The 27,500-nt window shown below is 48.1% G+C and overlaps 2 protein-coding genes across 2 annotated transcripts in view; both read left to right on the forward strand.

Moving 5' to 3' along the window:
- LOC307070603 (SEC14-like protein 1) overlaps positions 1-17,863 on the forward strand; it is a 42,256-nt gene extending 24,393 nt beyond the window's left edge. Inside the window, exons 6-16 of the mRNA XM_079729125.1 lie at positions 430-793; positions 2,050-2,159; positions 3,305-3,494; positions 5,433-5,521; positions 6,317-6,387; positions 7,653-7,824; positions 8,437-8,571; positions 9,537-9,671; positions 10,812-11,063; positions 12,124-12,302; positions 14,670-17,863. Of these exons, the coding sequence (XP_079585251.1) occupies positions 430-793; positions 2,050-2,159; positions 3,305-3,494; positions 5,433-5,521; positions 6,317-6,387; positions 7,653-7,824; positions 8,437-8,571; positions 9,537-9,671; positions 10,812-11,063; positions 12,124-12,302; positions 14,670-14,775 (1,803 nt within the window). The 3' untranslated portion in view covers positions 14,776-17,863. The remainder of the gene's footprint in view (positions 1-429; positions 794-2,049; positions 2,160-3,304; positions 3,495-5,432; positions 5,522-6,316; positions 6,388-7,652; positions 7,825-8,436; positions 8,572-9,536; positions 9,672-10,811; positions 11,064-12,123; positions 12,303-14,669) is intronic.
- Positions 17,864-18,735: 872 nt separating this feature from the next.
- The window catches only part of LOC307092116 (endonuclease V-like), a 50,128-nt gene continuing 41,363 nt past the window's right edge, over positions 18,736-27,500 (forward strand). The window contains exons 1-5 of the mRNA XM_079759014.1: positions 18,736-18,841; positions 19,604-19,775; positions 21,308-21,442; positions 22,683-22,722; positions 22,968-23,080. Coding sequence (XP_079615140.1) covers positions 18,798-18,841; positions 19,604-19,775; positions 21,308-21,442; positions 22,683-22,722; positions 22,968-23,080 — 504 coding nt within the window. The 5' untranslated portion in view covers positions 18,736-18,797. The remainder of the gene's footprint in view (positions 18,842-19,603; positions 19,776-21,307; positions 21,443-22,682; positions 22,723-22,967; positions 23,081-27,500) is intronic.

Consider the following 27,500-nt stretch of genomic DNA (forward strand, 5'->3'; position numbering starts at 1 on the left):
GTCCCTCTCTCTCTCTCTCTCTCCATCTCTCTCTCTGTCTCTGTCTCTGTCCCTTTCTCTCTCTCTCTCTCTGTCCCTCTTTCTCTTTCTCTCTGTCTCTCTCTCTCTTTCTCTCTGTCTGTCTCTCTGTCCCTGTCTCTCTCTCTGTCTCTCTCTCTCTGTCCCTTTCTCTCTCTCTCTCTGTCCCTTTATCTCTCTCTCCCTCTCCTTCTCTCTGCCTCTCTCTCCCTCTCCTTCTATCTGCCTCTCTCTCTCTCTCTCCCTCTCCTTCTCTCTCTCCCTCTCTCTCTCTCTGCCTCTCTGCCTCTCTGCCTCTCTCTCTCTCTCTCTCTCTCTCTCTCTCTCTCACTCTCTCTCTCTCTCTCTCTCTCTCTCTCTCTCTCTCTCTCTCTCTCTCTCTCTCTCCTTCTCCCTGCCTCTCTCTCCCAGGGCAAGGAGATCATCGACTTCTACCTGAATGAGCTGGAGAACGAGGGCATCACCCACGTGGATCGCTGGACCCCCTCTGGCCTCCCACCGCCTCCCTCAACCGCGCGCTCCAACAGCCCCCCTCTCCCCCCTGAGTTCGCCCTCACCTCCACCACCACCGCCGCCTCCACCAGCAGCCTCGACCCCGCCACCACCACCACCACCACCACCACCACCAACACCTCCGCCGACGCCACCACCAGCCCCACCATCACCACCCTGCCCCTGCCTGACGACGCGAGGCAGGGCGGCCCCTCGACGGACGGCCCCAGCAAGGAGCTGGTTGCGCTGGCTCTGCCTGACGACCAGGCCGGCACCCCCGATGGTGGGTAGTAACAGCCAATGGCAAACCACCATCTCTCCCTGGATAGCAATCGGCGTAGTCCTGCAGCCAATAGGAGTCATCGACTCTGTGTTGACGGCAATCGGACAAATTCAAACAACAAATGGGATTCACCTTGTCCCTCTTGTTGGTAATCTGCATATTCCAACAGCCAATAGGATTCACCTTGTCCCTCTTGTTGGTAATCTGCATATTCCAACAGCCAATAGGATTCACCTTGTCCCTCTTGTTGGTAATCTGCATATTCCAACAGCCAATAGGATTCACCTTGTCCCTCTTGATGGTAATCTGCATATTCCAACAGCCAATAGGATTCACCTTGTCCCTCTTGTTGGTAATCTGCATATTCCAACAGCCAATAGGATTCACCATGTCCCTATTGTTGGTAATCTGCATATTCCAACAGCCAATAGGATCCACCATGTCCCTCTGGTTGGTAATCTGCATATTCCAACAGCCAATAGGATTCACCATGTCCCTCTTGATGGTAATCTGCATATTTCAACAGCCAATAGGATTCACCTTGTCCCTCTTGATGGTAATCTGCATATTCCAACAGCCAATAGGATTCACCATGTTCCTCTTGATGGTAATCTGCATATTCCAACAGCCAATAGGATTCACCATGTCCCTCTTGATGGTAATCTGCATATTCCAACAGCCAATAGGATTCACCATGTCCCTCTTGTTGGTAATCTGCATATTCCAACAGCCAATAGGATTCACCGTGTCTCTCTTGATGGTAATCTGCATATTCCAACAGCCAATAGGATTCACCATGTCCCTCTTGTTGGTAATCTGCATATTCCAACAGCTAATAGGATTCACCGTGTCTCTCTTGATGGTAATCTGCATATTCCGACAGCCAATAGGATTCACCGTGTCTCCTATCATATTAACCGACCATGCAGTGTTAACCTTCCCCTCAGTCTCATTCTGAAGGAAAGTTTGTTTATTTTGAGGCGTTGCAATACGTTTGTAGCGTGTGTTACATTCTGTCTGATTCCTGTTGTGCATTGCATCGTGCATTACAGTGTTGTCTATCACATTGTGTATTACAGTGTTGTGTAGGACATTCAGTCTGATTCCTGTTGTGTATTACAGCGTTGTGTATCACATAGTATATTACATTGTGCATCACAGCGTTGTGTATTACATTCAGTCTGTTTGATTCCTAGCGGGTAGCATTGGTTCCCCTGTGATAATCTTGTTCTTTCATGTGTGTGCGTGTTGTGTAGACAAGCTGGACGCAGACTACATCAAGCGTTACCTTGGCGACCTCACCCCCCTTCAGGAGAGCTGCCTGATCAGGCTGCGCAAGTGGCTGCAGGAGACGCACAAGGGAAAGGTGAAGCGCACGCACACATGCACCCACACACAGCACACACACTCACACAGAACACAGCGCACCCACACACGCAAGCAGACACCCACGCACCCACAAAAGCATTCGCACACGCACGTAACGCACGTACGCAAGCAGACACGCACCCGAGCACATTCGCACACTCATATAAACACAAAGGCATAGGCACACAAAATAACATGCACACACCCAAGTACACACACACACACATATTCATGCATGCAAAGACTTGCACCAAAGCCATCCGCAGACATCAAACAAAACCGATCAACATCCATCCACATCCATTCATTCCTTCCTACTAATGAATTCATCCATTTTTCCCGGTTGCTCATTCTCTCGCTCGCTCATGGCTCATGAGCGAGCCTCATCTCTAACCTCGGCCGCCCCTCTCTCTCTCTCTCTGTCTAACACCCAAATCCATTCAAACAGGTTAAATAATAAATAGGTCATTTTTACAACAATACGAACAGTTTTGACTTCCTTGTTTACTGGTGCTCGTTACAACTTGGTTGTCGTACCGTTGTAGTAGCCACTAACAACTTAAACATGCCTATTACTAAGTGGTTAGTAGTTAGGGCAGTATTTGAGTATTGTGGGGCAGCCTGTAAAATGCTAGTTTGAAGCTAACTAGCGGTCACTATGGTTTGGGTAAGGACTTTACACACTGACGCCCTTGTTATGTTTTCCTCACGACTCCACACATCTCTAACCTCGACCACCCCCACCCCTCTCTCTCTCTCTCGCTCTCGCTCTCTCTCTACCTCTCGCTCTCTACCTCTCGCTCTCTCTACCTCTCTCTCTACCTCTCGCTCTCTCTACCTCTCCCTCTACCTCTCTCTCTCTCTCCTTCTCTCTACCTCTTGCTCTCTCTCTCCCGCTACCTCTCTCTCTCACTCACTCTCTCTCTCTCTCTCTCTCTCTCTCTCTCTCTCTCTCTCTCTCTCTCTCTCTCTCTCACTCACTCGCTCTCCCTCTCGCTCTCGCTCTCGCTCTCGCTCTCGCTCTCGCTCTCGCTCTCGCTCTCGCTCTCGCTCTCCCTCTCCCTCTCTCTTTTTCTTTCTCTCTCTCTCTCTCTCTCTCTCTCTCTCGCTCTCTCTCTCTCTCTCTGTCTCTCTCTTCCCCAGATCCCCAAGGACCAGCACATCCTGCGCTTCCTGCAGGCGCGGGACTTCCACATGGACAAGGCCCGCGAGATCCTGTGCCAGTCGCTGACCTGGAGGAAGCAGCACCAGGTGGACTTCCTGCTGGAGACCTGGACCTCGCCCCAGGTCCTCCACGACTACTACACCGGGGACTGGCACCACCACGACCGAGGTAGGCCCCGGGGCCCGGGCCTCCCATCAGGGGACTGGGGAGCGGGGGTCCGTGATGGACGGGGGGCGGGGGGTAGAATGTGAATGTTAATGGGTCGAAAATGCCAAATTCATAAAGTTGACTTAGGCAGATCGTGATAATGGAATGTAAAAAGCACTCTGATTGGCTGAGGATATAGGCAATGGAGCACAGTGAAGAGTAGAGTTAGGTTAGATATCACAATTTGACCAAAATATGACTTGAGGCTATCGTTAGCATTATGCTTTGAGGCTAACAGTATTCTTTTATTTATGTGGGGGCGATACAGACAACAGTCGTGCTACATCTTTTTTATGTAATCATATTCTCTGTCAGTGTTATCTTCATTAAAAATCAAGATAACATGGGCGTTGGTCACATGTTAGGACATGGGTAAACGATCTGCAAAATGTCCTCCAAGTGGCTCTTCTGATGGAATGTTTTTGGTAGACTTGGCCGTGAATGAAGGACATGAAATAAGCCCTATAGGGCTTAAGTGGCCCTCTCTCCTCTTTCCCTTCTCCCCCTCCCTACTCTCTCTCTTTCCCATCTTTCCCATCTCTCTCCCCTCTCCCCCCCTCTCCCCCCCCTCTCCTCTCCCCTTTCAGCCTGTCCTATCATTCATCCCGTAAAGTCAAAGACTGTTTGAGAGCTCAGTGCGCCAAGAAGTACTTAGAGCAGATTTGACTCGCAAACCAGTTCCAAACTATTTGCATATAAGATGCTACACCAAAGGTCTTCAGAGGCCGGCTGCACCAGCTAGGTCAAACGTAGTCTACTTATGTCTTTACTAAGTCAGGGAAATAACTTATTCCAAACAGGTTACCCCACATATACGAGTTCTCACGTAGCCTACAGTGTATTACTAAATATTTACACCTACATCTAAACAGGTACATGTTGTAACTTGTGGCAGTTGGTGACAAAAACAAATAGGTTGAATAAAATAGGTCAAATTAGAGCAAACAAAACAATTTTGACATCCTTGTTTACATCGGAGCCTGTTTACAACCTGGTTGTCGTTGAGGCAGCAGCAATCTTAACTGAAGGCAGCAGCTATTCCTTAGTGATTATTAGGTAGGACATGAGTTAAGTATTGTCGGGCAGCCAAAGTTTGTAAAATGCTAGTTTGAAGCTACCAAGCGGTCATTATGGCTTGAGTAAGGACTTTACACACTGACTTAGTAGCAAACCATCGCATAGCTGGTGCAATCCAGTCCTGATGTAAACAAACCAAAGAAAAGTACAGGTATCCAGGACAAGGCTGTGGTTTGTCTCTATGTCTTCAGGCATTGCTGCATGAATAAGATCAGACGATAGCATGGTGCAAAGTCCACATGACGCACGCACGTACGCACGCACGCACGCACACACACACACACACACACAGGGGTGATTGATGTAGGCCAGCCCAGAGACAGGCATACCCTTGCGGTCATCTGAGAGACAGGTATCAGACCTCTGACTGCTGCCAGGCTAGACTTACATACCACGCATACTACACACGCACGTGCACACACTCATGTACACACACTCATGTACACACGCACGGTAACGTCAGCAATCTCTCGTCTGTTGTTCATGAGCATTACTCTGAAGGTCAACGTGTCGGCCCTACTAGTCCTTTACCCAGCACTGTTGACTCGGATACAAACCCACTCGAACAAACGTTATCACACATCACCGCTTTCATTTTCTGTTGAATCCATTGTGTGTGTGCGTGTGTGCGTGTGTGTGTGTGTGTGTGTGTATGTGTCTGTGTGAATCCTCTGTTATTCCTATTTGAATATCAGGCAGATAACATGGAGCTAGCTCTGCTGCAGTCTGAGCGCTCCGTCTGATGTGTCCTCATGTGTCCTTGTGTGTGTGTGTGTGTGTGTGTGTGTGTGTGTGTTTGTGTGTGTGTGTGTATTCCCCCAGACGGACGACCGCTGTACGTGTTGAGGCTGGGACAGATGGACACTAAGGGCCTGGTGAGGGCCCTGGGGGAGGAGTCTCTGCTCAGACACGTGAGTAGCCAACCACGCTCCTCCTCCTTATGGGCCTCCAATCACCCGACACATGGCCGGGCTGCCCCTCTTAGGACACCGACCAATGGGGCGTCGGGGGGCGGGGCCAGGAGGAATGTGTGGGGTCGCTGACGACTATTTAAGGATGGGATAGTTTCACTTTTCGATGATTATTGAATTCCTCTCAATGCTACCAATATTTGGCACCCAAAATGGCCCGCACAAGTTATTAGAATATTTAGGCTGAGACCGTGTTCAAGAGAACTCGGAATTACACGTTTGAAAATCTGGTACACTGTCAGAGCTCCCCCTTGAGGTCAGCAAAACATGATCGGGTAGGCCGGTAGATCAGTCCGCCCGCCTACTCAAACATGGTGGCTTCATGGTGGGGTAGGCCGGTAGATCAGTCTACCAGCCTTCCCAGTGGACTGTAGCAACTCTTGGCTTCATCCAAACGGACTCATCAGGGTGGACACGCCCACTTGTGATGTCACCCAATCACAGGGCAGGGCCGGCCGTCTTGTAATTGGCTAATCCCACTCACAGCTGGTGCTAAAATAGGGGGCCCCTTGAATGTTAAAACAAATAGTGCATTCATGTGAGCAACGCGATGGTAAAGTGACACCATTTATCAAACGCTCTCAATTTAACGACAAAAGACAGTGGAGGTCGCGATGCCTCTCATGTGGCCGTGTGAAGGCTAGCGGTTAGCCTAGCCTCGGTCTAGCACCACTAGCTCGGCGTGTGGAGCTACACTGAGTGCCTCTCCTCCTCCTCCTCCTCCTCCTCCTCCAGGTGCTGTCCATCAACGAAGAGGGCCTCCGACGCTGTGAGGAAAACACCAAGGTGTTCGGCCGACCAATCAGGTGAGCCACGGTGGCTGTGTGAACCCTACATCCAGCCATCTGTATGGTCGGCTGGCCTGCCGCGATGCTAGCCACGCCTACTTACATTTACATTCAGGGCTCTTAGCAGACGCTTTTACCCAAAGCGACTTACGTAGTCGCTTTGGGTAAAAGTAGATTTGTCAGAAGGAAGAGAAACGACAATATATATCGCTGTCGGTACAGTAAGAATTGTAAGTGCAAAGGACTAACAATTGCCAGGTTAACCCATTCCAATAATGCAATCAAGATATCTACGATAAGATGCTACACAATGCTAGGTACCATTTGTCGGGAAGTACAACATACAAAAATGTCGTACATTAGGTGCTACGACGTACAAACAAACAACAATTGTGTAAGAGGGGAGTTTTTAGGAGAGTACGACAAGTGCGTTTTGGTGATTTATTTCTGGGTGGATTTCACAGTGACGCATGAAAGCACTGAGACGCTTGCAGGTCAGGTTCGTGTTCACAGACACAAACTATTTCCAACATCGCAGAGTGTTGGCTGATGCCTCCGGAAAGGTAGAATGAGGTCAGATAGATTATTATCCCGTAAGCCCAAAAGCGATGCTGTGTCTCTCCCTCTCTCCCGCTCTCTCTCCCCCAACGCCTCTCTCTCTCTTGGGGAAAATCATCGCAAACAGATTAGCGGCGAGAAAGACGCAAAGTTCAACTGATGACAGGCTGTGAGGAAGGGGAGAGGAGATGAACGCCAGGCAGGAATGCGTGCATGTGTGAGCTGTCTCCAGGAAGAGGGTGTCGGAACAGGGACAGGAACAGGCACAGGGGTGATGGAGGAGGCAGATAAGGGGCGACGGGGAGAGCTGGAGGTGGAATTAAACATGCAGGATTTTAAACTCCACTGCTGCAGCCCCCCCTTAGGAGTGTGTGTGTGTGTGTGTGTGCGAATACACGTGTGTGTGTGTGTGTGCGAATACACACGTGCGCGCGGGCATCCAGCGACAGGAGAGAGTGACGCATGAACAACACTCTTCTTATCCTGAACCCTTATCAGGGTTTTCCGTGTGTCGCTGCGCTGCTTTGAAACCCCCACGGGGGAGACCACCCCCCCCTCCCCCCGTGTGACCGCTACTGCTCGCTGGAAGCCGTGTTCCCGCACTGTGAGGTTTATCGAACCGCTGGTACCCTCCCCCATCCCCCGGTCCGCCCATCCTGTGAGCCGCGCGGCGTTGCCAGCCGGTACCCGGATGCTGAGGTGTGTGTTGCGTGTCTGTCGCCCAGCTGCTGGACGTGCCTGGTGGACCTGGAGGGGCTGAACATGCGCCACCTGTGGCGGCCGGGTGTGAAGGCCCTGCTGAGGATCATCGAGGTGGTGGAGGCCAACTACCCCGAGACACTGGGCCGCCTGCTCATCCTGAGGGCCCCCCGGGTGTTCCCCGTGCTCTGGACCCTGGTGGGCGCCGCACGCAGACACACACACACACACACACACACACACACACACTCACTCACTCACTCACTCACTCACTCACTCACTCACTCACTCACTCACTCACTCACTCACTCACTCACTCACTCACTCACTCACTCACTCACTCACTCACTCACTCACTCACTCACTCACTCACTCACACACACATATAGACGCACGCAAGCGTGCACACTTGTATACACACACACACTTTTGTATACGCAAACATACTTGGATGTACACACACACACACACACTTATACACGCACGTACCCTCATGCAAATACTTGCACACTCATACTTAACACGCACACACATGCTTAACACATGCATACACACACACACACATGCACACATACTTAACACATACACATACACACAAGCACACATACTTGACACATGCATACACACACACAAACACATACACTTACCACGTACACACACGCGCACATACTTAACACATACACACACACACGCACATACTTAACACACACACACACACACACACACACACACACACACACACACACACACACACACACACACACACACACGGTGGTCCTGCTGGTGACCCCTGGTCTCTGACCTCACCAGGTGAGCCCCTTCATCGACGAGAACACCCGCAAGAAGTTCCTGATCTACGCGGGCAACGACTACCAGGGTCCGGGAGGCCTGCTGGACTACATTGACAAGGACATCATCCCCGACTTCCTGGGAGGGGAGTGCATGGTGAGTGTGTGTGTCAGTGTGTGTGTGTGTCAGTGTGTCAGTGTGTGTGTGTGTGTGTTAAATATATGTGTGTGTCTGTGTCTGTGTCTGTCTTTGTGAGTGTGTGAGTGTGTTTCTCGGCTTGTCTGTGTGAGTGTGTCTGTGTTTCTGTCTGTGTGAGTGTGTCTGTGTTTCTGTCTGTGTGAGTGTGTCTGTGTTTCTGTCTGTGTGAGTGTGTCTGTGTTTCTGTCTGTGTGAGTGTGTCTGTGTTTCTGTCTGTGTGAGTGTGTCTGTGTTTCTGTCTGTGTGAGTGTGTCTGTCTGTCTTAGTGTCGGTTTGAGTGTATGGCAAAAGGGCAAAAACATTCACTGTCACACCGGCACTTTATATTTAGTATTTAATATTTATATCCTTCACTGTCCATTCACACTTTGTCTCTCACCACAAAGATACATAAGCTATTCCCCATACTTTGAAGGACATTCTTATTTGAAGTTTGTTTCTATTTCCTGCTATTTTTTTTTATTTGTACTATTTGTACCATATGTGTGACCTTATGTGTCTGATATCTCCCACGTATTTGTGGCGTGCCATGTCACGAGACATTTCTCTGTTCAGAATGACCCTGGGTTATACCATGAATATGACAGATAAAACACTTGTGTGTATATATATATATATATAAAACACGGTTATACGGTAGATTACCAATCATGTTGTGGCCTCTCTGCTGACGTGTGTGTGTGTGTGTGTGTGTGTGTGTGTGTGTGTGTGTTTGTGTGTGTGTCAATAACGGCCACATCCTGTTATTGAGAAGCAGCAGAAGCCTCTTGGGGTGCCTTTTTAATAGTATAATAAAGAAGCATAATAACAACAACATGTTGCTGCTACTTATACCTAGTATTCACCCATTTGTTTGTGTGTGTGTGTGTGTGTGTGTGTGTGTGTGTGTGTGTGTGTGTGTGTGTGTGTGTGTGCGTGCGCAGTGTGAGGTCCCAGAGGGGGGTCTGGTCCCCAAGTCCATGTACCGGACCACGGAGGACATGGAGAATGAGGGGGTGCGTCTCTGGACGGAGACCATCTACCAGAGCGCCAGCATCTTCAAGGGCGCGCCGCATGAGGTGAGCCCGCCGTCGGCACCCCTTCGCTGGGCTGAGGGGCTGAGGACGACCCCCTCCGAGGCCCATCCTCCAGGGACGGAGAGAGGGTGGAGACGGGTGGATGAGTCCGGAACCGGTTCATTCAGGACAGGATAAAGACGTTTTTATCACGACGGGTTTAGTATGCAGCGCCGACCACGGTGGACATAGCCTAGGAGTCGCCCGGTTTCCCTGGTTTCCATGTCTGTGTGCGTTTCCATGTGAGCGAAATATGGTGCGGCGCTCTACTGCCACCCAGTGGATATATGGTGGTCTGCACGCGATGTTTGCGGCGCAAAACATAATGAGAACGCCGTGGCTGTTTGTAATGACGGGCCCATCAGTTTTAAGGGGATTTGTCTAACGCAGCGTCAGACATGAAGAGCCCCCTGCTGTATGAATGGTGTTGCCTGACTAAACATACGGACGTTCACCAACAGATGTTGTCGTTCTCCTGCCCCCCCGCCACTGCGGTCCTCATTGTTCCGCCTCAGGGGGTAGAGCAGTGATGGAGATTTGATTCATTGCGTCGGTGCCATCACAAGCTGTCGGTATCATGCAGAGTTTAAAGGCCCCGGTTTTACAGCCAAACCAGAGTAGTTGAGATTTTGGGTCAAATAGCGTGTTTTCAGTTGAGTGATAGATGTGAGATGTATCACTCTAAAACTGTGTTGAGATGTACTTTTACTGATACCATTTTTCTACTCTTTGTCTCTCATAATCCAACCATCCTCCTTCTCCTCTCCCCCCTCTTCTTGCTCCTCCTCATCTTCATCCTCCTCTTCCCACTCCTCCTCCTCATCTTTTCCGTATCATCATCGTCATCCTCTTCCTCTTCTTCCTTCTCTTCCCCTACCTCCTCCTCCTCCCCCTCCCCCTCCTCCTCCTCCTCCTCCTCCTCCTCTTCGTCCCCTCCACCTCCTCCCACTCCCCCTCCTCCTCCTCCTCCCACTCCCCCTCCTCCTCCTCCTCCTCCTCCTCCTCTTCCCCTACCTCCTCCTCCTCTTCCCCTACCTTCTCCCCCTCCTCCTCCTCCTCCTCCTCCTTCCTCCCCCCCTCCTCCTCCCCCCCTCCTCCTCCCCCTCCTCCTCCTCCTCCTCCTTCCCCCCCCCCCTCCTCCAGCTGCTGATCCAGATCATCGACGCCTCCTCCGTCATCACGTGGGACTTTGACGTGTGTAAGGGCGACGTGGTCTTCAACATCTACCACTCCAAGAGGGCCCCGCAGCCCGCCCGCAAGGAGCCCCCGGGGCCCCACGGCGTTCCCCCGGCCCCCGGTAACAACGTGCAGCTCATCGACAAGTCCTGGACCCTGGGCCAGGACTACAGCCGGGTGGAGTCCGCCCTCACCTGCAAGGAGGGCGAGAGCGTACAGGTGAGGGCCCGCACGGCACGGCGGTCGGCCCCCAAGGCCAGGGGCCGACCGCACTGGTTCGGAGATAATGCCGTGTCTTGGTTACCGATTCTACGAACCAAGGCCGAGGCGGCGGCTTCAGTCCGGAGCAGAGCAAAGGACGACTCTGCGAAAACACGGGAAAAACCAATCGTGTGCCGTTTGCTGTGTTTTCGTTCCGGGTGCTTAAAACACGAAGTTCCTTCTGACGTCGCGACGTGAGGCCGATGGAATCGTCTACATTAGAGGTTCGCGCGTAAAAGATAACCGTGTGGAGAAATGATAGACATCGGCATCACTTCATAACTGACCCAAAAAAAAAAAAAACAGGACGTCACGTTTTCCCCCGATGTGCTCTTACTCCATGAACGATGACTCAAAGGCTCTGCTGCGGAATGAATTGCAAAACAAAAGATACGGAGTAGCTTGTTTGTGGTATTTTGAAATTTTGTATTTTGTACAACCCCATTTTACTAGCCTGGTCCTACCAGACTCTCATACCTCATTTCATTTGCACAGAGAGTCTGGACCCACTCAATTGACAAACGTTAACTCACTTGAAGGCGGGTGTCTGTTGAAGTTTAAAACTATTGGATCTGCCCAGCGCCACTCTGGATCTGCCATAACCAATCGCGTTTGGCCGGGAATCACGTTGCGCGCAGGCTGTAAACAAACCAATCACCGTGCGTGAAGATGTGCGTCAACGAGAGCTGACTTTAACGTCATTGTTCTCAGCCACTCCCTCTGTTCGCTGATTGGACGCAGAAAATTTAGACGGAGAAAACCCACTAATATACCGTAGACCCAGACCTAGCACTGAAGGGAAACTCTTAGGCGAAGAATTTAACCGCTATAGCGGCTAATAGAACGTGCAGGTTTATTTTCGAAAAATATCCTAGTGCTGCTGGGGATGGGTTGGATGCAGAGTCCTCATTTTTCTTCGGGATCAAGAAGTACTTTATTCCAGCATTTGAAAGCCGTTATTATAGCAGTAAAGTCGCATTAAAATGTAATCACGACGTTCTGCGTGTCTGCGGCGCAGGGCTCCCACGTGACGCGCTGGCCGGGCTTCTACATCCTGCAGTGGCGCTTCCACAGCACGCCGGCCTGCGCCGCCACCAGCCTGCCCCGCGTGGACGACGTGCTGGCCTCGCTGCAGGTCTCCTCCCACAAGTGCAAGGTCATGTACTACACCGAGGTGCTGGGCTCCGAGGACTTCAGGTGGGCCCCCTGTGTGTGTGTGTGTGTGTGTGTGTGTGTGTGTGTTTGCATCTGTAAAGGGTAATGACGTTTGTATATGTCAGAGTGGGCGGCTGGTTGGGTGTCTGATGGTAAGTGTGTGTGTTTGTGTGTGTGTGTGTGTGTGTGTGTTTGTGTGTGTGTGTGTGTCTGATGGTAAGTGTGTGTGTTTGTGTGTGTGTCTGATGGTAAGTGTGTGTGTTTGTGTGTGTGTCTGATGGTAAGTGTGTGTGTTTGTGTGTGTGCCTGATGGTAAGTGTGTGTGTTTGTGTGTGTCTGATGGTAAGTGTGTGTGTTTGTATGTGTGTGTGTTTGTGTGTGTGTCTGGTGGTAAGTGTGTGTGTTTGTGTGTGTGTGTGTGTGTGTGTGTCTGATGGTAAGTGTGTGTTTGTGTGTGTGTGTGTGTCTGATGGTATGTGTGTGTCGGTTGAGGAAAATTGTAACAAGCTACATGTACAATGTGTTATTTTTCCCCTCATCCCCACGGACTACCAATAGTCTGTGTCCAAGCACGTCTAATAACTGCTACTGGGGCCATCCTAATTACATTGTTTGAGTCTTGTAAAGGCGGGTTTATGTCAACGTATACAGTAATAGTATATCTTTACACATGTTTGAATTGGTCATTAGTACCTCATGGTCACATCTGATGTCTTTGTAAAGATTCTGTCAAACTATCCCAGACTGGGCAACTCTCCGTGGTAAGAGCAGGATCACTTGTTTTTGTTCAAACACCCCCCGCGCACAAAGGCCCCCCCGACACAGAGCCGTACCCCTCTTCACTCCGATACGCTGCGACCGTCCGCTCACCGTCCCCTCTTCCTTCTCCCTCCCTCTCTCTTCCTGTGAAGAACGGCTTGCTATGACGTGCAGAGTTTGTAAGTGGCCAAGGGTTTGAAACCCCTCCCCCTTTTATCTCTGTTAGCATTAGCTTAGCATCTTCCGCTGCTTTCCCACCCAACCCCTCTGCCTGCTAATATAAATGCCCCCCCCCCCCTTTGCTCCACATTGGGTCACAGACTTCCAATGTGAGCAACTGGATGCAAGCTTGGGCTTCCCTGCCTTTTTTAACATTTTTATTCTCTCTCGCTCACTCTTTCACTCACTCACTATCACTCACTCACATATACACTCACGTATACACTCACTTACTCACTCTCTCACATACTCTCACACACAAAGTCTCTCGCACACTCTCACTCACTCACTCTGTCAGCGCGGGGCAGGCTCGCCCCTTTTCCAATACACCTGTCCTGTATCGGAGAAAGGAGTCTCTGCGCTGACATAAGCCGCCCAACCGCCTGCATGACTAACAGTGTCAGCGTCGCACTAGGTTTAACACGTTAACCTGTGTGTTTGCTGTACGCCGCGAGGCGACCTCTGACCTTCACCTCTGACCCTTGACCTTGTAGCTTGTGTTTTTAATTACAGTGGTCCAACCAGACCCGTCTCTCTCTGCCTTTAACCTCAGCAATGAGCCACCAGCTTGCCCCTAGCTTTTCTGAAATCCCTGTACAACACCTTAAGTGGCTTATTGCTGTTATGAAACGGTTTCTAAAACGGTCACTGTAGACTAGCTAGTAAAAATTCTCCAAATATGATGATTTGTTGAAAACAAATCAACATTCTACCGCCAAGCAATGGGATTCATTTAGACAGCAAAATAGTTGCCAAGCAACACAGGCTAGCAAACTTTGAGATTGGCGACGCGTTAATACTAAAACTATTAGAAATGTATTGTTATGAGTATTTCACAGATTCAAAGACCGGAAACTACCCGTTTTATAAACCCTGTTTTACTACTGTCACTGTGTCACTTCACTCTTTAATATCTAACTGCAGTTTTGTGAGAACAGAAGCATAAACACTGAACACCACGTGATTATTAAAACATGTATCCAGGAAGTACTGTTATGCCCGCATTGCATAACTCGATGAGAAACGGTGGGGGAAATGGCATCCATAATGTATTTTGTTCTCAAAATGACAATTAATACTGATCTAAATCTAAAATATTTAGCAAGGTGTTCCCCAGTTCCCTCTCCCTCAAGCCCCTTCCTCCCTCACCTCCCTGCATTCCCATTGGCTGTTACAGCCAAGGTGCGGCGCCTGATCACACCCTCCGTGTTTGAATGCCTCGCAGAGTAAACCCTGTTTGAACCTTGGTTTAACACGGCTGCATGGGTGTACTTCTGCATCATGGATCGGTGTCGAACACAACGCACACTCACAGAATGCATTCAGGCAGCTCACTGATGGGGGGATTCTGGCAGCAGCTGGTGTTGTGTCACAGGCGTCGGGTGGGCTGATGCGTGTGTCTCATCGTGGCTCCGTCTGTCTCTCTTGCAGGGGCTCCATGACCAGCCTGGAGTCCAGTCACAGTGGCTTCTCCCAGCTGAGTGCCACCACCACCTCCTCCAGCCAGTCCCAGTCCAGTTCCATGATTTCCAGGTAGAGGGGACTCCAAACTGGACTACAACTCCCAGCATGCCCCTCTTCTGCTTCCCTCTCCGGGGCTCCACTCCTTCTTGCTTCGTCCTCTGCTGAGCTCTCCTCCCCTCAGACGGGGAGGTCTCTGAGTGGAAGCGAAGCATGCTTGCACAAACTAAAAGACAAAAGAAAAAAAACGACAAAGAGAAATGGCAAACCGAAAATTGTGTGCACAAAATTTAAAGGGCTGTTTTTTCACACAAAGGTCATGTATTTCTCTCTTCCCCCTGCGCCTTGACTGGGCCTGCAGGTTTAATACCGTTATCATAGCGTTTCTTTTTGTGGACTTACAGGCCGACTTCTGGGAGATTTGACTGGAAGTTGGACCCAAGCAATATTAGAAACTAGGGCGCTTTTGGGACTTTGAAAATGGAGGTGTTGTTACATACTCGCATATACTCTTGCACGCCAATACACCCACACATGCTCTCATTGAGAGGTACACAGACACAAACACACACTCACACACTGAGACACACATACACTGAGACGCACACACACACACTTTGAGACGCACACCTTTGAACGGACACTGATAACAAGCAAAAAAAGAGAGTGGTGTTTGCCATATTACCAGGGGTGGTTTGTGTAACCTGGTAAGTTATTTTATAGGTCAAGTGTCGGTGGTGATGTTATGATATGATGATATGTTCGACCTAGGTCAAGTATCATTTCCGATCGTCTATTTCAACGTGCAGTGAGCCCTCGATGGAAGGTGTTTCCTAAACGGAGGCGATGCAGAAGACACCGCTCACATCTGCATTGTCTCTCTGTAGCAAAGTCCGTCCATCCGGCTCATCAGGGCTAACTAATTAAATACAATATAAAATAAGAACTAAAACTACTACTAGCACATGCTATTGGAACTAGGTCCGCTAGAAGCAATAACATGAGTTTTGGTTTGTACTGTGTGAACTATTTCTATTTATTATACAGATTTATACGGACTGAGAGACTCACGGGTGTAGATGAGCTTGGATGGAAACATCGCTACGACTAACTGCTTGTTCTGTTACAAAAAGGTCCTTCCTTTGAGGTCAAACGTAGTGGTAGTCGGAGTAGTATTTAGTGGATGGACCGTTTGTGTTTTTCTTTACAAATTAATATATATATATATAGATCACGTTATGAACGATGTCGATTTAACAGGAGCCGCCACCAGCTTTATTCCTGTACACGGAGACAGCCAGCCCTGTGGAGGGAGCTGTCAGAAGATGCCTTGATGTTCATTTTTGTGAATGTGCTTCTGATTGGCTCGTTCTAATCTAAACAATCGCATTTCCCTAAAAAGACAATTTGTGGGTCGCTCTTCTTCTTGTTTTCTTTCTTTGGGACGGATGGGAAACTGCCATTTGAGATGATTATTGTAATGACCTTCTGCAGTGGTGAAGGTCGGCGTGCTTGACGGATGAATGTTTCATTGTAATGTAGGCCCATATCATGCGGTGACTGCTCGGGTTCTGTGTGTTTTTTTTTGTGTTCTGCTCGCTCCATGCAGTGATGGGTTTATAGTGGATGCGTTTATCTGGACTTGTGAAATACTGCTAGCCATTTGAGAGCCATGTGTCAAGACCATTTGAGCCTTTTTTTGTTTTTTTCCCCTCCTTTTCATCGAAGCAACGGTTTGCGTATGTGCGGGGTTTACTGTGACACTAGCTTCAACTGTATGGGGGAGTGGGGATGATGTTTTGAAATGCAATAGTTTGGGGGTTTTCAGCAACTGCGCTCGGTTCAACCCTTTTTAATCAATTCCCAGGAGGGGCTTTTTCTTTGACGGTTTGTCTTTACTTGGTGTGTCGGGGCTGGTGTGGCATCACCCTGGAATATCAAGATACTTAATCCCTCTGCAGTGTTAAGGGAGGAGAAAGACATCGCAAATCTGTTCACGTGTTCTAAAATGTCCAGAACCAGCTCGTTCTGAACCAGTTCGGTCTAAGCCAGCTTGGGTTAAACCATCTTGGGCTAAACCAGCTCGGTCTGAACCTACTCGGTCTAATCCAGCTCAGCTCAGTCTAAACCAGCTCAGCTCAGTCTAAACCAGGTTAGTCTAAGCCAGGTTAGTCCAAGCCAGCTTGGTCTAACCCATCTTGGGTTAAACCATCTTGGGCTAAGCCAGCTCGGTCTGAACCCACTCGGTCTAATCCAGCTCAGCTCGGTCTAAACCAGCTCAGCTCGGTCTAACCCAGGTTAGTCTAAGGCAGTTTGGTCTTAACCAGTGCATCAAATACAATGTTCCAATGACCAAGGCCATTGAGACGGGTCACGGCCACCAAGACTCACCTTGAGGGTCTGAGCCTCATCTGACCCGTCCTCAAGACTATTCCAGAAGGTTGTCCTACTTTTAAACATTAACTCTTTTTTTTTCTCGCACAAAACGACTTTGAAGCAAAGGTCACGGTTGAAAGTTGTGATATCCACATGCCCTTGGCTCCTCCATCCTTACACATGAGCGGTGATGACCGCGTGTACCTGTGTATATACTTTGTTACGCTCTGTCTAAACCCCCCTAGAGAAGCATGTTGAGGACGCTGTCCCGCCATATATAAACGAATGGCCACGCCGCTCCACCTACGGTGCATCTTAGCGTAGTAAGCCACGTCACTTCGGACACGCGCATGGTCATGTGGACTAGGGGGGAAACCAAGCTCGAGTGTACTGGAGCACTGACGCCATACACAGTCCACATCCGATGAGTGATCTCCTTTTCCATGAGAGGGTATTAATCTGAGTTTAGTATCGCTGTGATCATCTGAACCGATCCTTCTTCTGTACCCTCCCAGCACTGCCCCTACCTGCCTCATGACTTTACAAATACAACTCGAACACTTTATTTAGAGGTTTCCTGGACAAAGTGGGGGGGCTTCATACATGATGGTACCCCCATTGTAATCCATATTCATCTCGCTCTGCTTAGTCTTTTTTGAAATTGTTGTTGCATATCTCCAATCTTGTTACGTTGACGTGAATAATCATGTGTAAGTAATAAAAAGGACCTGTTAGGATTTATTTTAAAAAAATGACATAAATACATGAATAATGCCTTTACACTTTTGGGGGGGGGGGGATTAAATTTTTATTCCAAGGATAATCTGTTTAATCGTCGTGATTTACAAACTACTGTCAGCATTTTGAGTGTATGTGGTTTTCTAATTTTATAGAATGGAAGACATACAAAAACCAGTTGGACACCGGGAATGGCTTCCTCCGGGATCCTAGTGGTTAGGTAACCCTACACACCTTACCATAATCTGTCCTCATTATACTCAAAGCTAAACATCACAGTACAGTTTCTATATCGTGGTCGACCGGTTTCTATTCCAGTCAATGGCCCGAACAGCCCATCTATAGCTCTGCCTTCTATTGCTGCTGTGTTGCAGCCGGGTGTTTTGTGTATCGATAGGCACGGCCTTAATGGTGGAATATGTTGAATCTAACGTACGTGGGATAAGAGTGTTGGGGTTGTATGCTAACTCCTCACTATATAGAACTGATGGCAGTTTGCTTACTAATGCTATCAGTTCTATGCAGATCTTGTTAACACTCATGCAATTCAAAATTCAAGATCCCTGATTTAAACGTGTATTGTTATTTGCTTTAAATAATCTGGAATTTAGATGGAAATCACTTCCAATACTATAGACTAGAAGAACTATGAGGCTCCAGAGATCAACATGTTTGTCACTATGGCTGCCGTCACCTCAGTGGGCCAAGCTGTTGCACGTAGAACATCTTGTTCCAGAGAAACATCCTTCCTACAGCACCGCATAAGGAGGAACAGACTGTGGCGTGCCGCAGGTATGGACACTGTTGAGCGGTGTAGTTTGAGAGACGTCCACTAGATGGCGCCCGTAAGCCGCCGTCACGCGTTCGAAACGTGAAACTCCGCCCTCATTCATACGTAATCAAAATCAAATAAACACGGAAGCCAACCTGAGACCACCTGGCATGTTGATGTTCAATGTTTGGCTGGGCTTTTAAACATCATCAATGTCAGTAGTTTGTGATGACGAGGTGGTCAAGCGGTGGGAAAGGTCAGAACACCATTCAATGTTATAAGATATTGTAAAGTCATACTGATCACGGGTCGCTCTGCAGCCGACCATATACATGCGAGGCTTGTACATGTCATAAGCGAGCGATGACAGCCTTTATTAAAGGGAGTGATTCTTCTCTAATGTTTGTAAGATTGTCCGAGTCGCATACTTTAACCAGTAATAAAAGGCCAAGAAACGGAGCAACACTTAAATGATTTAGCTCAGTTCACGACATAATTGTAATTGCCTTCATATAAATGGACAATGACTACAGATTAAAGCGATAGTATTAAAGAAAGCAGCCCCATAAAACACTAGTGGATCGTATTCTCTGTTGCTTTCTCTTGTCGCTTTCCCAGATCGTTATTTGTTAATTGTTAGTATTATGTGAGTTGGCCAGAGGATAGTTGCACATATTTCTATTATGTTTTTCTATTCCTAAGAAAATAAAGTATACAATAATGCAATATGCATCCATTTACACAAGCAGACGTACTGTGTAGGCCTATGAAATCCTTCTCAGCATTCATACAAAGTAAACTCATCCCATAGTCAAACAGAAATCCTTTCTTAACAGGTGTCTTCAGTGGATGCACCTTTGCATCCACCGCAAAACGTCATAATTTGTTATCCATTACTGCTCACTGCGGGGGGGATTACTTGGTGACCCTCAGAGCCACGAACCTTTGCCCCCCCAAAGGCCTAAAGCCTCTAAGACCCTACACCCACCTAAGCCTCTCCTGTGTGTGGGTGGTGCAGGGAGCAGGCCAGCCTGAGGCAGCAGGTGGTGGGGGAGGACACAGAGGCGTGGCAGCGATGCCCCCGCTTCTCCACCCTGGAGCGGGTGGGCGGGGTCGACCTGTCCTTCATCAAGGGGGACGAGGTCAACGCCTGCGCCCAGCTGGTGGTGCTCAGCTACCCCGACCTGGAGGTGAGTGCTGATTGGCTGAGGCCGCACTCGCAATTATGCAACGCTTTACTAACCAGTGGCCACTCAGAGTGCTTTACAATATTATTGCCTAACATTCACCCATTCGTGCATACATTCGCACACCAATGGCGGTGTCAACAATGCAAGGCGACAGCCAGCTCGTTGGGAGCAGTTAGGGTGAGGTGTCTCAGTCTGGGAGACACCTCGACACTCAGCTAGGAGGAGCTCGGGGATCGAACTAGCAACCTTCGGGTTACCAGCCAACCGGCTCTAGCTCCTTAGCCAGATGCCGCCGCCTGATACATTTATGGTCACTCCTCAACAGGAGGGCTTTATCCGGTCAGTCAACCGATACCGTGATCTAACTGCTATTCAGACGGAACTGACAAAAAAATACACTTTCTGAATAATGTAATTTTTGTAAGTCGCTTTGGATAAAGCATCTGCTTAAATGCCCTAAATGTAAATTAGATGCCTCCATGGTTTTTGAGCGTGCGTACTGTAAACAATTAAAAAAGGAGTACGAAAGCTAAGTCATTTGTAAGGTGCAGCCTCTGCCCTATCATGTTTCATTAGGGGTTCGGTTTCGTCCAAGCAGTGTTGATATTTTCTCATTTAATTTCAGTACTGAACTTTCGTCCCTACCCTTCCCTTCTCAAACTTTTACCTTGATATCGTATACCAGCGCATGGACGTACCCAACTTAATGTGATTTCACAAATTTGTAATTTGTCAGATAATCAAACCAATTTCATGGCACTAAACCAGGCTAGTAATGACATTCAAGGAAGGGTCTTTCTATAGGAGCGAGTTCACAGGTTCCTTTTCCAATCTATCCACTCATGGCCGCCTCAACCTGCCTGTAACTTTCATACTGCCCCTGTGCTGCATCCGGGACAATCTGACTGAATATCTTTCTAAAATAAGGAGGATGTTTTTGAAAATAATAAAAAATACAAGCCCTGGTGATATTATTCACCATTGAATGTTGTACGTCCTGGCACTTGCACATTGCACTTATTGAAGGTACTTAATTGTGTAGCATCTACAGTAGCTGCTATCGTTGCTTTACAGGGGGAATGGGTTAGCCTAGCGATTGTAATACTTGCACTTGGTTCTATGAACATCTTTACTGTACCGACAGCGATATATTGTTTCACTTCTTATGACAAATGTACTTATTGTAACAAATGCACTTATTGTAAGTCGCTTTGGATAAAAGCGTCTGCTAAATGCCCTAAATGTAAATGTAAATGTATTCACTTTGATGGTAATGATGTGGTTATGCTAGTGATGTGGTTAACTCTGATGGTCATGATATACTTTTGACGTAGTGCGATTAATTGTGACAGTAACGATGTTGTTCACTGTGACGGTACTGAAATGGTTAACAGTGATGAGGTATGTGTGTTATGTGAAATGATGTGGTAGTGATGTGGTCAACTGTGTTGTAGTGGTGATGTGATGATCTCTGATGGTTGTGATGGTGGTGGCGTGGTTACCTGTGGTGATGACACCGTGCTGCCCGCCAGGTGCTCTACGAGGACAGCCGGATGGTGAGGCTGACGGCCCCCTACGTGGCGGGCTTCCTGGCCTTCCGCGAGACGCCCTTCCTGCTGGAGGCGCTGCGACGCCTGGAGAGGAACCGGCCTCAGCTGCTGCCTCAGGTCAGGGCTCACCTGCAAACACACACACATGGAAGCAAACACACACGCGCGTGCAAATACACACACATGCAAATACACACGCGTTCAAACACGGGCGCATGCAAATACACAATCATGCAACTCACTCACTCACTCCCTCACTGATTCATCCGCACGCATTCACTCACCCATAAGCTCGCTCACTCACCTAACCTTAACCCTCACACACAGACACTTGCTCTCACTCACTCGCTCGCCCACTCACCCGCACACACTCACACGCTCACTAATTCATCTGCACACACTCACTCTCCTGCAAGCTCTCACTCTGCCCGCACTCACTCACACACACACACACACACACACACACACACAGCACACGCCTGCACACTACCACCACTATGCGGTGCACCCACACACACCCACCTACATACACACACCTACACACACACACACACACACACACACACACACACACACACACACACACACACACACACACACACACACACACACACACACACACACACACACACACACACACACACACACAGTCCCAATTTCCAGTCCCACCATGGTGCTCACTCCGGTGTGAACCTGGGTGCTGCACTCACGAGCAGCTTCTGCAGACACCAGAGGTTCACACGGCTCCTCCATCACCTCCGTCACCCCTTAGAGCAGGGGTTCTCAAAGTTTTGACAGCTGAGGGCCAATTTAGGGCCGCCAAAGGAAAAAAGAATTGGCGGGAAACGCCGTCAGCATCCCAGTGGTGAAAAGAAACATTGCACCGTGGACCTCTGGGAGTGAGGTATAAATCACGAAAGTGAGGTTCATCCTTTCAAAGTAATGAACAGTCGGATTAAAACTAACAAATGTAACAGGATTTAATTGAAAGCTAGAGAGAGTCGACTTTTCTATTTATGTTTATTTTTTTTTGTTAAAATTAATATTGATATAATAATAAAACATTAAAAAAAAAATATATATATATTTTTTACTTCTGTATATCATTGCGGGCCGCCAGGAATGTTTCTGCGGGCCGCCATTGGCCCGCGGGCCACACTTTGAGAACCAATGCTTTAGAGCTATAAACCACCGGCCGGAGGTGGGGGGGGACCCGCCCTAATGCCACGATGAGGTGCCCGCTATTAACACCGGCAAAGGGGGTTGCTTTGTTGAAGTCACAGTCATCGCCGAGTGCGCATGCACGCACGCACACACACACACAGGCAGCTTTTAAGTTCTTTGTGTGTTTGTTCAGGTCGTCTTGGTGGACGGCAACGGCCTCTTCCACTACAGAGGCAAGTCCGGCAGTGTGGTGAAACGCACTCACGTTAACACACTCTGTCCGCACATGCACACGCACACACACACACACATATGACATACACACTCTGTGCACGCACACATGCAATCAATCCCACTTATTTATTTGAGCTGTGTTACATATATTATGTGTATATAACCTGCTTACTGCACAGATCTTTAAAGTGTTGTGCCACTACGTTTGTTACATTTGGTTCAATAAGCGCTTGCTCATTTGCAGAGTTTGGCCTGGCCTGCCACCTCGGGGTTCTGTCGGGGATTCCCTGTGTGGGCGTGGCCAAGAACCTGCTGCAGGTGCAGGGCGTGACCAAGAGCGAAGAGCACCAATCACAGGTGAGGGCGCCACCCCCTCCGCATGCCCCACGCCTTCTTACCACTGGCAGAGACAGAACATGTCAATCCTCACTAATAGATCCAATTATATACTAAGAAAACCTTTCTAATTAATGGAAACCTTAAACCATTAATTATTTCCTACTGGAGTTGACCTGATCCCTGGCTATTTTATTATAAGATGAATAACCGGTGCCGTTATTATCATGGATAGCATGTCATCTGCTCTTTCCTGTGCCAAGATTAAACTAGACTGTGTTTTTAGACGTAGTTTTCTTTCTGTAGACGGGGTGACCTTTATGAATGCTGCTTTAATGGATGAACAATGAGAATGTTTAGGTGTGTGTGTGTGTGTGTGTGCGCGTGTGTGTGTGTGTGTGTGTGCGTGTGTGTGTGTGTGTGTGTGTGTGTATGTGTGTGGTTCATCTGACATTAGTTTCAAGCCAACAGGCTCAGTGCGACTTCTTGCATACTGATCAAGCTACACCAAGTTCCTATTAGTCCATGAATACCGATGGGGGAGTCTGCCGGGCTCTCTGACCTGCGTTGGGAAGGGGAACCAAAGCACTTTAATGTTTGTGCTGTCCTAGTTCTGTCCCGACTGTCTAGCGCTTACAACAGAGGTGATGACCTAAAGGAAACGTTTCCCTGACATCAGTCCCCCCTCTGCTGCTAAGAGATGTGATGGAGTCCATCTCACTTCCAGTCCCCGTTCTTGTTTCAATTTGTTGGATGTTTGCTTCCTTAAAAATAACACTGGTCTGTGTATATACTATATGGTACTAACCAAACACAACACTGCCTTCTGCGCATGGCCCTAATACACCTTTGTGTTATTCAAGGTCTTAGTTTCTCTACACAGACACAAAGATTATTGGTCGTCAATAAAAATCTTCAAAGTTATTATAATTTCTGCTTTTATTAGTTCCTCTCTTCTGGAGAGCAACTGTGTAGTTAAAAGTTCAATGTTATGTTAATATTGGTTAAGCATAACATTATTCCCCTCATGGTTTTCTAATACTGAGTTCCATCGATACAATCCACACAAAGCTTGTTTGCGGTGCAGTACCTTCACCTTTACCCAAGCTGCTTTCAACTTTGACCCCTCATGCTTCACGTAAGCGGCGACGCAATGTCTGGTTGTCGTAGAGCAAGTTGGGGCTGACGGGGTCATGGCTTGTCATGTTGTTCACAAGATTTTGCTGGGCATGTTTCTTCCTTTATCGTCCCCGCGTTCTGAGAATTATTAATGAATAAGATAAGGACGCCTGGGACGCTCGGCCGAGCCGTCGGCCCCGGCGGAACAAGGTCCGTGCGTCACGTCACCGAGATGGCCGCCGCACTTGCACTGGGCTCCTTCAGACGAGGCCGCCGGGTAGCTGGGTTTGAAATCTGGTTTATTGTAAAGAATTGCAGACAATGATACATGTCCTGGGGCTCCCTGTTGCCATGCAGGATATCTCCTTTAGTGTGTGTTAGTGATCGACCGATATATCGGCCGGCCGATCTAATCGGCCGATGTTTGCGTTTTTTAGGTGTATCAGTATCGGCCGATTTTTTCATTTTTCGGCATGATTTACAGACAGTTCAATAAATGTTCATTTTGTTAAATTGAGACATTGTTACATTTGTTATCATCATTGTGTCATTTTTATGAAGTAAATTGAGGGAGACTTAGCCTGGAAATCCAGACCCACATCTATCTCCCGAGAACTCTGCATTTCCAGGGTAGTATCGGCTCCAAACATCGGCTCAAGAAAATCGATATTGTATCGGCGTATCGGTTATCGGCTAAGGCTGATGAAAAAAAATCGGTATCGGCCCTAAAAAATCCATATCGGTCTATCCCTAGTGTGTGTGTCTGGGTGGTGATGGATGGTTCAACCTGTTGCACATTGTCTCAATGTTGATTGCTCAATGAGCAACAGGTGTGCAGCCTCACCGAGCTCTAGAGCCCAAACAGTCTGGGCCTTTCTCAAGCTAGGTTTTTTTTCTGTACTTTTGTCCTTGTATCCTTGAAATGTCACCTCTTGCGGAGCGAGTACTGTCCCAATACACAATTTTGCATTTCGCCCAATTAAAAATCGATACTTTCTTTATGTTAAATAATATTGGCAGTTTTACGGGATTTAATGGCGAATCGAAGATGTGTTAACGCTTTCGGGGAGCCAGGCAGCTCCACCAGTGACTGCGAGTCAAGCCAGCCAGCCGGCCAGTAACACTCACAGACCCCCCCGTAACCCACAGACCACTGCAGCTGACGGGGCAGGCGATGGAGGAGACGCAGGCCATCAACTGTACAAAATATTTCATAAAATAAACAACAGACGCAGCATGAAAAGGGACCGTCGTTATGTTTTATTATGAACAGACATTACATTTTTAGTGTACAGTGGAGGAGTAATCAGCGCAGCTTAAATATTTGATGAGAAAGCCTGGTTTCTATTTTGGAGGACCGCAGGCGGCCTCTGTTTTGTGCGCAATATACCAGAAAGAACTCATCGACTCAAACTGTCATACAGCGTTCTACGGGCTTGTGACCACGCAAGTACATGCTCCCAAGTACGACTAGTAAGAACGTTCTACCCAAGAACACAAGTCTGTTCTCCCCAAGAACACAAGTCTGTTCTCCCCAAAAATACTAGTCTGTTCTCCCCAAGAACAAAAGTCTGTTCTCCCCAAAAATACTAGTCTGTTCTCCCCAAGAACAAAAGTCTGTTCTCCTCTAGAACACAAGTCTGTTCTCCTCTAGAACACAAGACTGTTCTCCCCAAGAACACAAGTCTGTTCTACCCAAGAACAAAAGTCTGTTCTCCTCTAGAACACAAGACTGTTCTCCACTAGAACACAAGTCTGTTCTCCCCAAGAACACAAGTCTGTTCTCCCTAAGAACACAAGCCGTTCTTTTATTCTTGGTTTTGAGAAGGGCCCCGTGACACAGGTTTTGGGGATAATCCTCCAAACTTCGCTTCCTGTGTTCAAGTGAATGTTTTAGGGTGTTAATCACAAAAGAAGAAGATGACCGGAAATCGGTTTGATTTCCTTTTTATAATAATTCTACAAATTGTATATGCAGAAATGGGTTTGCTTAAACTCAATTCTCCTGAAGTGTGGAGCTTACCCTAGCGGCATTCACAGCTGACACAGGCCTGCTTGACGGATGGCCAATCACAACATGCTGGCATCTCACCGCGTTGCGTTATGATTGGATTAGTAACTTCATCGACTTATCGGAAGATGACTGGCGATGCCGAGCCCTATACTGTAAATCAGTAAGCTGATGTAAACGTTTGCAATTTCTTTATTGATTGCAAATCATACACCAGCTCATGTAGCCTCCATCTTGAGATCCTTCTTGCCTCCATCTTCCAAGCAATCTCCAACACGTACCTGTGTTTTAACACGGCTCTAGTCATGGAGTTATTTCACCAGAGGTCGAAGCTTCTGAGGTCAGGTAGAGCCCACTACAGTCAGTGGATGCCGTTTGGTTGATTGCCTCCAGGGTTGCAGCATGCTGGGTTTGTCTGCCAATCTGTTTCATATCTGGCAACCCGGGGTACTCGGAGAATAGAGAATCTAACCCACAGGCCAAAACAAATCAAACGTTCCGACCCAGAACGAAAATTTCAAAGGAAAACGTACTGGCTGTAGCATTGTTGTCGGAATAGACAGTCTTTCGACATGGCATGTTTCCTCAATATCTGATGACATATCACGGCCAATTTATGAGTTAGTTTACTGCATTTATTACATATAGCTCCTGCCTGTGACCCCCCCCCCCCGTTTGTTTGCTTGTTTTCGTGTGTTATTTTTGATTAGTTACTTTGTTTTCTATGTTGCTGCCCACTTTGTAAAGGGTCCTTGAGTTTGAAAGGCGCTATATAAATCACATTTACTATTATTAGTATTATTAGTATTAAATACAACAACAAATGGACAGATTTTTTTTTACACAAACGGTACTGATGTGCATGTTGCGTGCATTGTTCGTGGGGAGAGGTCACCATCCTTACGGTGGCGGGGAAGGAGAGCGCGTGAGGATTAGATGGTCAGTGACCTAGAGCGCCCCCCCAGACGGCAGGAGCTAGAACAGGGTGTGAGCAGGGTGAGAAGGGTCTGCTATGGTTTGGATTGCCCAGTTGGTTGCGCGTTCGATTTAAAGCGCTTCGATGGATGGGAGGGTGTTGTCAATGATTTTGTGTGATTTATTGTTGTTCTCTTGTTTTAATGTCGCCGGTGTGACTGTTATGGATGAGGTGAGGCGATGATGATGGATGTGAAGAACTTAAGGAGCATATGTTGTTTGACTTTACGTTCCTTGATGCTGTCTGAGGAAGAATAGTGTTTGCTCTGGCTTTGTTGGCGATGCTTGTTCACCGTTGATTGTCCACCGAGGGTACGAAGGAACCTGAACCACCCA

Source organism: Pollachius pollachius (genome assembly GCF_949987615.1).
Source record: "Pollachius pollachius genome assembly, chromosome: 2".
Classification (NCBI taxonomy): domain Eukaryota; kingdom Metazoa; phylum Chordata; class Actinopteri; order Gadiformes; family Gadidae; genus Pollachius; species Pollachius pollachius.